This window comes from Paramacrobiotus metropolitanus, unplaced genomic scaffold (assembly GCF_019649055.1).
Source record: "Paramacrobiotus metropolitanus isolate TYO unplaced genomic scaffold, Prichtersi_v1.0 Parri_scaffold0000112, whole genome shotgun sequence".
Lineage (NCBI taxonomy): Eukaryota > Metazoa > Tardigrada > Eutardigrada > Parachela > Macrobiotidae > Paramacrobiotus > Paramacrobiotus metropolitanus.
This window is the reverse complement of record NW_026570332.1, coordinates 46,472-59,010: the sequence shown is the minus strand read 5'-3', so window position 1 is coordinate 59,010 and position 12,539 is coordinate 46,472. Positions and strand designations below refer to the sequence as shown.

Here is a 12,539-nt window from a genome sequence, read left to right as displayed (position 1 = left end):
ACCAAACAACGACACATTTGATGCAGAACGCACGCTGTGATAACACGTAGCGAGCGTATCTTCTGAAAATCTGACGCCCTGGCGTGCACAGAGCACCTGCGGTTGGTTGCTACTGAGACAGAATTCATAGCCAGTAAGCTACGATATTCACTGCTAGTCTGCTACCATAATTATGGTTACTAATTACATACACATTGTCATTCTTACATGCATTCAAAATAAACAAAAATTACAGAATACTACTGATTATGGTCATTCGTTTAGGAGCTGTACAGTATACTATCTTAGGAAATTGCCGGCACGGTATGTCGGTACTGATGCTGGCTAGTGGCTACTGTTATGCTTATACGGTAACACTAACGGTTTGGGGTGCATGTTTGTCATCCTAATGCAATTACTTGACTGTAAGGTCATCGCAGGAGTTTGCGTATAAGCAAATGCGCAAACTAACCAGCAAGGATTTCTGCAGCCTTTCGGTAGAGTTAGCAGGCAAAACAAGACTTTAAATACTGTAAGATTAGATCTGAGTATCTGTACATGCTTATATAAAGATATAAAGATATTTTCTAAATAAGAAAAATCGTTACTGTGTAAAGATATTGTACGTTAATTCTTATCGTGAATTATTAATTTTTATGTCGATGCATTCAGCGAAATGTGTCAGAATCATGGTTGAGATGTTATATTACGACAAGTCGACAACAATCAACTCCTGGTGGCGGTTCTTTAAAAATTACACATTCAAAATTTGTCGTAGAAGTTGGTCTGTAATCTGCATGAACTGAAGATATTAGACAAGTAATAATGAAAACTATGATTTAGTATAAACTAGTATAAAGGGCGTAACCGCCCTTAGTGCAAGCGAGCGAGCGTGTAAATTTTTCTTGTTGTAAAAGACTCGGTTGGGTAAGACTGCGTCACTGGAACAGAAGTAGTTGAGTCTACTCGTATTTTGTAGCTGTTGCATATGCTGTGGAAGGCTTATCACCAGAGCTGCTCAGATATCAGTTTTTGCCACCGCTACGAGGCCGATATAATATCATTATTTTTATGCCGTTGGCAGCATTATGCCGATACAATATGTTCTTTTTGAATGTTTTTTTATTTTGATTCCGTTGAAAAAAATATATTCTTTGAGCTTCGTACTGGCACATCCGTTCCAAGAAACTAAATTCCGAATTTTCGTAAGATGAAATGGTTTCTGGTTATCTGAAAATTGCGTGTAAAAAGATAAAAGATGTATTTTTATAATGCGCAAATTTCTTCTAATTAACTTTTCACATTAAACTTAATTCCAAAAATTAAAAAGTTAAATTTTTTTGGCACTACGCAGGAGGGGGAGGCTGAGACGCCTGAGCTAACCAAGCCAAAGGCATGTCAGATTTGTGTGCTGGCCAAAAAATATTTTTGCGGTTACGCTCGCCATTGTAGAGCCGGTTGTGAGTCGACAGTCGGCGTGATTGACTGGCATGAGTTTACAGCTATCCACCAGTCTGTCTAGGTCTCTCCGTACTCCCGCACGCGATATCTCATTCTGTAATATAGATGACAATGCTGATCTAAATGATAATAACGACCCAGCGGGTCACACAGAAGGACTGCCACACGATCAGAAGTGCCCACGCAAGCCACTGCGACGCGGGCACTACTAATATAAATACCCTATCGCCCATAGCCGTCCATTTCGCACCAGATTTTTTATTTTAGGATACTGGTCGTTGCTCTAAATTTGTAAACACCTTTATGCAAATTGCCAACAGAGCCGATTTAATGGGTACGTTCAACTTTTACGCTTATATTGGATCAGAGGACTTAGAGCCTGTTCAAGAATCGCAACCCAGGCCATTACCCGTCAAGTACAATCGTTTGCACAGGTTGAATTTCCAAACCTACCGCTTGCAGAGAAAAAGACAAAACATAACATGCTAATTGAAGAGATTTCCCAACGCAACCGCAATTAAGAGCGAAATGTGCAAAATGGTTTGGCAGCTCAATTCACTAACCAGACGGCTGTACTAAAACATGGTCCACGTCACTACACTTCTGGCGACCTTGATTCGCCATTCACGCTGCACCGCAGTCGTTGACTAACCGTAAATCAGTGATTCTCTGCAAAATATTTTAACAGTTCGTAACGGTCTATCAAACCAATTTTTGGTGGCAAATTATAAGCTTAGCAATATTACTTTTCGCGCTGGTGGTCCATGGAAAAGCAGAAAATATGTTCCGCTTCAGATCTTTAAGTTTTCGCAAGATTGGCAGTTGGCCAGAACTCGATGGCAATGCTTACCTGAAAAGCTGCCGCATCGTATCATTTATTGGCAGAAAAGCCCGTTTTATCGCAAATATTTGACTATGCAGCCACTATTCCGCAACTTGTCGCCTTCTATTTCTGAACTGAATTAATGATTCTCCGCCGGTAGTTAACAACCCAAAAAACTCTTTGTTTTAACTTTTTCAGTTAGTTGTTAGACGCATAGAAGTTTTAGCCATTTAAATCCCAGTATTTTGAAATTTACGGAAAGATTGTCTTGCTGCAGATAAATTAACACACTGATTTATACAAATCGCGTATGCCGATTTAACCACACAGGATCCGAGAAGCGCCGGCACACATTTCTCTTTAGAGTTCAATGTTTTCGTAAAGCCTGATTAGGCTTAATTTATTGCGCAAACGATTTATCGGTTCAACACCTTATTTGATGTCTGTTGGCAGCGGCAACGTAGGTAACAATAACGCAGTAGCGGTTACTAAATGGATGACTTTCTTGGATAAAGGGTACCATGTTTTTCTATGGTTTTTAGTTTTATTCGGTTGATTTTATTCTGAAGCAAAACAACGGTCGAGTAACTCATACCTACCCTACCATGGTTTTGAACATCAAGTGCTGGTTTCCCGCATATGACTATGGCTGGTAATCCACGGTCGTTTTTGGTCTCAGCGTACTAACTCAACTTGACCTGGAGCGAAAAAGTTTTAGCGTTTGGGCATTGATTTGAGTAAGCTTACCAGAATCTTCGGTTTACAATAAAGTTCATGGATCGCGTGATTATCCTCAAAAAATGTCTACAACAATTTCCTCGAAAGTCTTTAAAAATTAAGAATTTTGTTAAAATTCGTTTCAAAATCAGAAAATTTCACCACTTTACTTGCTACGTTGAATCTTATCTAATATACGCAGTGCTCCTGAGTGAAAGCCACGTGATTAAATTTCTGTGAACAGTGGTATATGTAATTGTAAATACCTTTGAGGTTGATTTCCTTTAATTTTCCCCACAAAGAAACATGAACGTTAAACGCTGAGGTTTATTTTTTTGTTCTTTTGTTTTCAGATTTATATAAACTGTCAGAAAAGAGCCTGTTTTAAAGTCTGAAATAGGGAGTTGCAGCCCAAGGCGAGAAACTTTGATCCAGCAGTCAAATAATTCGTTTTTCTTTTGCAAAACTGATATCTAAAATTTCATGCAAAATTTATTGGATATTTGTTATATCTATTGAAAAAGGTTTGAAGTAAAAAAAGTAAATGTTTCGTTCTACTTGATGCTTCAATTGCGCACCCTCTTGGCTTTGCCTTTGGTTTTCCTCGAAACGATAGTTCGCTACCGAATATGATAACGTTAACGGAAAGTTCATCCGTGAAAATTATCTTTTAATAAAACGGACAAAGGAATGTTCTTGTTTTACTTGCTGGTCCGCTCGCTTCGAAGCGTTTGCTCTGTCGCAGATTTACGTCGCCTTCGACTTCGTATTCGGTTTTCGTAGAAATGATAACACGCTACCGTGTCATCACAATAACGAAAAGTTCAAGTTGAACTATAAGAAGAATCTTTTGAGAATAACAGGACAATAGAATCCTCTCGTTTTGCTTGCTGCTCCGCTCGCTGCGCTGCGTTTGCTCGCGCCGCTGCTCGGCGTCGCCTTTGGCTCCGTCTTCGGTTTCCGCTACCGTATCACCACGGTAACGAAAAGTTCAAACGGAACTGTAAGAATTGCTTCAGAATAAAAAGGCAATAGAATCCCCTCGTTTTACTTGCTGCTCCGCATGATGCGCTGCGCTTGCTTAATGCTGACGTTATTAAAGAATGTTTCGCTATGGCAACGTTCTAAAACATATTTCCAACAACTGCTCAAAAGCCTCAGAATCCTTTGGATTTTGCTTAAAAATTTACAAATTCTCGAATGTGCGCTTTTTAAGCGTACGTCTTCAAATAAACTTATAACTCACAACCTTCGTGAGCGCGAATTTCCGTAGTTAATCTTTGATGAATACCGGTGTTAGTAATTCTAAATCCAATTCAGGTAAGTTTTTTTTAGGATTTTTACATCCCCCTTTTGAAGCAATAATCAAACGGTTGTTCACGGTGCAGCCTGGCGGCGCCTTCAGCTTTGTTATTGAAACGGTCAATTATTAAAGTACCAGCAACTCATTGGGACAACTGACGATGCTAAAAGTAAGCAGTAACGGTTACGGTGACCCGAAACGGTGACAAAAATGTGCACGGTAATCTATTACGGTAACGGTAGCAGTAACAGTATCCCTCCATAGTAATCCGTTAAAGAACGGTTTGCGGTGACGGTAACCCGTTACGCTAAGGATTAATTATTATAGAAATTAAGTAATTCAGTAATCCACCCGTTGCTTAAAAAGTAATCCGTTATGGTAACAGTACTCCCCTGCTATTGAAAGGTAACAGTAATCCCCCGCATCAGTAACGAACTGCGGGTACGGTAATTTTAGTGATAGCATTTAGAAATGGTTCCAAAAACTTGCACGACAAAAGTGACCTGTTACGGGAGTTGCAAACATAAAAACTCCACCACCAACACCGGGCCAAATGATCGGACAGGGTTCATAAATCGGGCTACCAATACAATTGTACGGCGGAACTCTGAAAAATGAATAAGTATTTCCCAAAACGTCGGTTACCAAAACGCCAACCACCCGGGGCCACAAAAAAATCATTCCCGGGTATAAATTTCACGACCACCCGTATATTACTGGGTTCGTCAATACTGACCTAGTTACATTTAACGTTGCGGTTCCCCAAAACTGTTCCTAACCTAAACAAATTCGGACCAAGTCCAAATTTCCGATCCTCCCGTATATTACTACGGCAACTTCGTCAATAATGACCCGGTTATGATTTACGTCACGGTTCCTCAAAACTGCTCCACCCGGGTGCGCTAAAAAAATTCGGACCGGGTCCAAATTTCCGGACCTCCCGTGTATTAGTACGGCGGGTTCGTCAATAATGACCGGGTTATAATTTACGTTACGGTTCCCCAAAACTGCTCCACCCGGGGGCGCTAAAAAAATCCGGACCGGGTCGAAATTTCCGGACCACCCGTATATTACTACGGCGGGTTCGTCAATAATGACCGGGTTATTATTTACGTTACGGTTCCCCAAAACTGCTCCACCCGGGGCCGCTAAAAAAATCGGACCGGGTCCAAATTTCCATACCCTCCGTATATTATTACGGCGGGTTCGTCAAGAATGACCGGGTTATAATTTACGTTACGGTTCCTCAAAACCGGCCCAACTGAGGCGCTAAAAAAATCCGGACCGGGTCCAAATTCCCGGACCCCACGTATATTATTACGGCGGGTTCGTTAAAAATGACCCGGTTATTATTTACGTTACGGTTCCCCAAAATGTCACCACCCGACCCGGTCTAAGCGTTTACACTGGGTCCAAATTTACGGTCGAACACACATTTCCCCATTGGGTTCGTCAATTATAACCCGGTTAGGCTTACGATTTTAAACTACCTTCTCAATTGCTTCAGCGGGGGGCTGCAACACTCCCTGCTTATTGGGGCTCCGCCCCAAACCCCGGGAACCCGGTTCTCCGGTTCGCCCCGTTACACACTTTAAATTAAAAACGCTTCGCTCGCTTCGCTCGCTCGCTTGATTATTTTGTCGGTTACATTTGCCTGTCAGGAAGAAATAAAAATGTTTTCAAATGTGTCTATTAGAGTACTGTACGCTAAGAGTATCCTCGACCTGAAGACGCTTAAATACAGCTCTACCTATATTTATATAAGTATGCCCTGACATTTTAAGATAAATAACTTGAAATGCAGAATACAGATTTTGAATTGAGTTCGTCATCAAGGGACGCAATCATGCGGTATAGAATTGAAAGTGACACTGATTTGTTTTAATTAAGCCATCAAATGAAATGGAAAACCGGATATCGAACCAATTACCGGTATTCGTTTATTAAATGTTACATGTACCTGTACTCATTTACTCATAAAAATATATGTAGGTACACATGCATGGAGCAGCATGCATGTTTTATGTCTTCTGAACACTGTACCTTAATATGCACGCTGCACTTAATTACTAATAAACGATTTGGTGATTTCGGCACGCCGTGAAAGTGCGGCAATCTGTGTGAGACTTATTTAATTTATTGTAGTTGAAAAACAGCCTTCAACAATAATTGTTGTCTGTGCTCGTTGCAAATCAGAAAGTATCCGACGATGGATTTTGCATTTATCTGAGTTGCATTTTGTGTATGCGATCAATGTATGTGTGCGATTGCAAATGGGTTATAATTCGTGTGGAATACCGGGCCGCTGGAAATGAAGGTTTTTTGTGGTTAATTTATGGTGCCGCTAGATAACTTTGTGGACACACCGACCTTAAAGGGGAACAATTCCAAAGCCGGAAACAAACAGCGTTTATTTCGTCTTCGTGCGCGAAGAATTGAGCTTTATTATTTCTATTAGATAATATTCGATAATGCTGTAAACCAAAGAGTTAGTGACCTTGCTTTTTCTCAAGCACTTATCATTGCCAGGATGCCATTATCTTGCTTTTGGGAATATATATGAGTTTCGTATCATGTTTGTGTTTACTAAATCTGTGGATATGCATTTACGGTTAAGGTTAACCAACTCACGAATACGTCACAACCAAAACTCATTTGCGAAATTGTGATGGACCCAGTATTCCATTTGGCCAAACACAGTCGGCATCGCCTTGTGCTTTGTTTGGTGATTTTCAACTGCCTGGTTAGTTTGGAAAGGATTTTTTTATTTAAGTTTTAATTCACCTTAAAACTTTTAATTACTAGTACTTAAAACCTGTTACGTGGGGACGTTTTACGTGTGATGCCTGTAACCTACCATTGTAAAGTTTCGGTTGTGATTATCAGTATCCACGACTGGATTTTGTTGCAGGGCCACTCTTGGCACAATGTTGGAGCCGAAAAAACAGGAATACCCAAAAGCACACCTAAAGGTATAGACGTATAGTCCAAATGAAGCATTTTCGTAATGACGGCATTTGAGAAGGTGTGATTAGGTATCACGCTGTGCGCTCAAGAAAATTTACAGTATTAATATTGGTTAGAAGTTCTTTGGTTTATTCATTTCTGATATTTTTATGCAATCATATGTTTTAATATGTAAGCATTTAAAAAATATTTTGACTGTAATTTTATACGATTATGGGTCCGACTGTCCGTCCAAACACGGAAAAACATCTCGCGCACGCAAACAACAAGATCGGTGCTTAGTTTGGCAGACAACCGGCTTTCGCTTAGCATGTTTACCACGCAATATGCAGTCAACCGAAATGTCTACAGTAAATTAAGTATTATTTGCTGGTAAAATAAGTTTTATTTTTACACAGTTTGTAAGAATAAAAAAATTTATTATGACTGCAGCTGTTCAGCTTTGGATAGACGACATAAACAGCCCAACCACAACTACAAACCCAACCAGCAAAACTGCGGACAGTTTGCAGCTGATGCCGCAACCTGCAACAAAATCTCTGCGAACATCGGATAGTCGTGGTCAAGCAAATAAAAGTAAACGTACGACGAGTGGATTCATACGGACAATTCAGTTATTTTGCAATATCACAAAAAAGATAGTATTTAGATAACGTTTTCAAGTGTCCAGCGAATAATCTGTAAAGTATCGCGTCAATACTGATTTATGCTTCCGTTTACTTATCAGCTTCGAATTCCAAGTTTCGAGCTATTCCCGATCCTTCGCCAGAACTGGCCTCTGAACTATCCCAGCTGCAGCTACAAGACACCCTATCGGATGGCGAACAGGATACCGCGGCATCAACCGTACCAGAATTCGAATCAGCACCACTGGAAACCGTCGTCTGTCCCACTGTCACACAAACCGTGTATCTGCGCCCGAAAACGCGAACACGAACAGTCAATGTAATTCGGTCAAGAGCGCATCTGTCGACCGTGAACGCTGCAGTAGATGCGACTGGTCAAGCGTATGACTATGTCACTCGGCCTGATGCTGCTGATCAAGATCTGCAATCGAGAAAAAAGAGCCGAGATGCTCCGGAAGACACAGCTGATGCGGATGGTGATGTAAACTGTGCCCAGAAACTACGGAATGTGGCATGTGCCAAACCCAGCTTCGCAACTGTAACTACCACAGAATTTCGCAGTTTCGTGTATCTTTCGGTAAAAATTGCACCACGTACTACGTGTATCGTTACCGGTACATACAAGCCTTTATTGACCATCTTAGCGAATCGCCGATCTTTTTTAAAAAGAATATACCTAATTTTTCAACATTAATTTAATGATTTTTTAGATGACAGTAATATCGAAAAACCCCACGACAAAATTCGAATTACGATAAGGCATAACTTTAAGTAACTTTTGCATTTTTATAGACACAGTTTATTTACACGACGAGTCCAATCTATGGAGCGGCGGACAACACAGAAAGAGAAGTTATCCGTGAAACAATGACGGTACCGGTAACTGTTTATGCAGAACCGGTCACTCAGACTGTCACAGTGACCGAGGTGGTGCAGCCATCGATCCAATATCCAAAGCGAAAACCAAATCCCAAACTGATCGAAGAAGGCTCAGACAACACACCGGTTCTGACAGTCACATCCACGGTTACTGTTCGCGCTCCACAGTTTTGCCCGTACGAGACCTGATGTACTTAATTCATGTATACGTAGTTGAGAAAATCTGCTCGAAATTTGTTTACTTTGGTGACATTTTGTTTGTGGAACAGTATCGACAAGTGTGAATTACACAAGAGATGTCAAGCACCTAAAATAATTCGGATAATCCAGCAAGGGTATCACATTTATATTTCATGAATATCGGCACGTGTATTATTTGTAGGTTATCCTGCAGCAACGATCGCGACGCTAATACTGCACCTAGTTACATTAATGCTCCTTCCGTGCAGCGTGTAGTGCAAAAGCCTGCCATCAATCCAACACCACTTAGAAAACGCTGCCAGTTCCCAACGTCGAAAGGTCAACAGTTTCGCGTGATCAGTGCGGCATACCCGAATGATGACACCGTACAACCGGCAAAGACTGTTTCTCCCGGAGATCGATGGAAACGTCAGCTGGGGGATAACGACGGTAAAAACTTTTACAGTAATTACTGCGGAAAGAGTTTTTGCTGCAGTTGAACCGTATTTGTTCTGAAGCAGATAATTACGCAAGCAATAATTTGGCCAAGATCATGCATGAAAATCATCTGCAGTATCCTGTAGATCAGGATGCCACAACAAACAAAGAAGGTAATTCGGAACCTCCCGCTCATCCTTATCCGCATGAAATCATTCGGGTGAAGGATCCTCCGCATCCCGCCCATTTAATACGGCCACGCAAATACCGGGAACACAATCCCAACGCGCCGGCCCATGAACTGCTACGATCGAAGGCGGTAGACGCCCGTCCCGAGGTAGCCGTGGCCGACAGCGTCCCAGATGCGGATATGGTGCCGGACACCAACAGAAAATCCGCTTCATACGTTTCCGAACAACGCCAGGATAAAAACGCTTACAGAAGAATAATGACTAATTCCCAGGCAGACGCACAACCTGCCGCACGGCAACCGGTCCGACAGTTTCAAACAAGCCAAATGGAAAATTCGGATCTTCCGAGAGGTCTCAAGAAGCGGCCATTTCAGAGTCGACACACTGAAACGGACCAAACGGACTATTCCGGCTTCAACCAAAGCCCACCACTGCGGGATGTCGATGTCAAAAACCTCTTTAAAGCCGTCGGTCGCAGTGATGATGGAGTCAACAGCGGAGACGATGCTCAGCCACAGAATCGGCCACAGAATTCTGGCCATTTCATAGAAATTTATTGTTAACACCAATTTTACCTTCCAAGTTAAAATAAAAATTAATTATAACAAATACGATATCGAGCAAGCCAAAAATCACAAAAACGTGGCTATTTGGAACCAGCGACGTGCAGCTAACAAAACGAAGAATACTAACAAATAAGGAAATACTGTACATATCCCATAAGTATCACTGTCACCATAACTTTGGTCACGAAATTATTTGGTTATTAGAAAAAGTAGAAATGCCTTCAAAAGTTGTAAACAAAAATTAACCCACAGCTTAGAAATGCCTTAACTTTCCAGGTTGCGGTCAAATTGGTATTCGCCCAAACCAAAGCCGACACGTCTAAGATTAGCAAGGTGATCGGCAATCGTTTTCACCGATTCTTCCAATTCTTTCAGATAGACACTGGCAATTTCGTGACTGAACTGTAAAATAAAATATTAAAGAGTTTAGTAAAATCAACCAACAAATTAAAAAGTTACAAAAACTATGTAACTGTCCAAAATAAATAAAGGCAGTGGCAAGGCACCATATTTCGGGTGTAATTCACCATGCAGCACAACCTGCTGCTGCACACATTAATTTTCATGTTTTTCAACTTTTTTTAAATATTTACTAAGACGTTGGTAGCGTGTTGAATACACACTAACCTAACTGTCGAATGCAGTAGTAAGTAATCCGGCCACACTGCACCTTGCCACCAATGATTAAATTACAGTAAGCATATAAGCACACGCGAGTACTGCGGAAGTCGTACAATCCGTAACGGGAAATTCATCAAATAGCTAGACCTAAACAAGTACCTCGCTGTCACCATGGCGTTCAGCGATGCCGTGAGAATCCAAAAATAATGCCTGCAATTCTTTTTCCATCCGTAGAAGATGTTGCATTGCATTAACGGTGCTCGGCCAAGAATCCAACTCCGGGCCCTAGTGAAACGAATAACGGAATAAAGAATCGAAAATCAGAAAATGGAGCAAACATCCTCAGTCATAATACACAAGTAACCTACTCATAATATTTTATAATAAAAATTAATATTAACAAACCGTGATGACAAAATTAATTAATATCATTACGGTTTTTCTGCTATCCTGAAATTAGTTACTGTGCATACAACATAACAAGATACCTCAAAATTCCGTGTACCGTATTAAACTTGCAACCATTATTACCAACATGCAACCATTGACATATACCTTGATATCCTTTAAAACTAAACGTCCACCTCGAAGATTCTGAACGGCGATCAATCGTAATGCATACAACCGAGTTTTATCACTACAAGCTTTGAACCATTTGCTGCACTTCATCAGCGCCACATCGTCTTGAGAAAAGTAAGAAAACTGCAAAAAAACCAAACACTTTTACCGAGCGATAGCAATAAGTAATAACACGGCAAACCAATACAACCGATACGACTATAAAATTTTAAAATCAAATTTAACAGCACTAATTGACAATGCGCTCCTCTTACCATAGCCAAATATGTATTCGAGTTGTTCAAACAGTGGTTGATCAGGCGATTCAAAGACCCTTCCACTTCAGTATGAAAATTCTGTCTTGCTAACAAAGACATTTCAGAACTATGACTTGTAAAAAAACGAAACGTTAACTGTTACGCCAGTATATAACAGTTCAAAACAAAAAAAAAGTAATTATTAATTGCAGACCTTGCAAGCTGCAAAAGTTTTGAAAAACATGCTTTTGAAGTGACTAAGTATATCTACAATGCGACTAATAAAGGAAGCTACGGGTTTCGGGTATGCGTTGTAGCGAAGACAGCGAAAACCGGTTTGTACAGCTAGTACGCACAGACAGCCACACTCATACGTGTAAGTGAATGCGGATTTACCCTCACACACCGATCGATCGATACAGCGAGGCAGCATTCGCTTGCGCTTTCATGGCACGAAATCCTCTGTCTGGTCTATTTATAGTCACAACAGAAAGCTATGATCAACCAGCCTCAGCGTAAAAAGGCTGTTCGCTGGCTCTTTAACATAGACCGTAGCCTCCTCATTTAGTCAGATTGTATATAAAACCCAGACAGCAATAGACAATCGAAAGACTACGAGTACCGTAGTGCGGTATACCGTACAGGAAAATCAAGTAATCGCCAACTTACAGCGCATGAGCCAGGGCATCTACCGTCAGGAATAATGCATTTACCAGTGTCCACTGTCCACTGAGCACTTTTGGGTGTTTATCTTCGTAAACCTAAAAGTTAAATTTTAAAAGAGATCAAGTTATGGTAATATCCTTCCCAGTACAGTGTAAAAATTAATATTTTTATTTTGCATCTCATGAGTGGTTCAACTTAAAGTTTCTTGAAAACCGGTCACGAATTACGGAATTGAATGTATCTTCTGGAATATCTACCCGGTAAGCGCAAAGTTAGAATTGTTGTCAGTTAGTTTTTGCTGCCTTGA

General features: G+C 40.8%; 2 protein-coding genes across 2 annotated transcripts; one reads left to right on the top strand and one right to left on the bottom strand.

The window, feature by feature from the left end:
* Positions 1 to 7,076: 7,076 nt before the first annotated feature.
* On the top strand, positions 7,077 to 10,201 carry LOC129597996 (uncharacterized). Its single transcript, XM_055495717.1, has 6 exons — positions 7,077 to 7,255; positions 7,683 to 7,832; positions 7,978 to 8,453; positions 8,669 to 8,931; positions 9,138 to 9,385; positions 9,457 to 10,201. Exons 1-6 carry the CDS (start codon positions 7,126 to 7,128, stop codon positions 10,125 to 10,127), a joined length of 1,938 nt encoding a protein of 645 aa, XP_055351692.1. The 5' UTR covers positions 7,077 to 7,125; the 3' UTR covers positions 10,128 to 10,201.
* Positions 10,128 to 11,820, bottom strand: LOC129597997 (soma ferritin-like). The gene is made up of 4 exons (XM_055495718.1): positions 11,585 to 11,820; positions 11,307 to 11,453; positions 10,911 to 11,036; positions 10,128 to 10,532 (listed from the first exon to the last, which is right to left on the bottom strand). Exons 1-4 carry the CDS (start codon positions 11,684 to 11,686, stop codon positions 10,395 to 10,397), a joined length of 513 nt encoding a protein of 170 aa, XP_055351693.1. The 5' UTR covers positions 11,687 to 11,820; the 3' UTR covers positions 10,128 to 10,394.
* Positions 11,821 to 12,539: the final 719 nt, after the last annotated feature.

Bases quoted from the DNA above. Each gene is read 5' to 3' on its own strand.
- LOC129597996 (XM_055495717.1), top strand. From the start codon at position 7,126: ATGCCTGTAACCTACCATTGTAAAGTTTCGGTTGTGATTATCAGTATC. The intron at 7,256-7,682 runs GTATAGACGTAT...TTATGACTGCAG, and splicing joins ACCCAAAAGCACACCTAAAG to CTGTTCAGCTTTGGATAGAC. The intron at 8,454-8,668 runs GTAAAAATTGCA...GCATTTTTATAG, and splicing joins GCAGTTTCGTGTATCTTTCG to ACACAGTTTATTTACACGAC.
- LOC129597997 (XM_055495718.1), bottom strand. From the start codon at position 11,686: ATGTCTTTGTTAGCAAGACAGAATTTTCATACTGAAGTGGAAGGGTCT. The intron at 11,454-11,584 runs GTAAGAGGAGCG...GTTTTTTTGCAG, and splicing joins CGAATACATATTTGGCTATG to TTTTCTTACTTTTCTCAAGA. The intron at 11,037-11,306 runs GTATATGTCAAT...TCGTTTCACTAG, and splicing joins TAGTTTTAAAGGATATCAAG to GGCCCGGAGTTGGATTCTTG.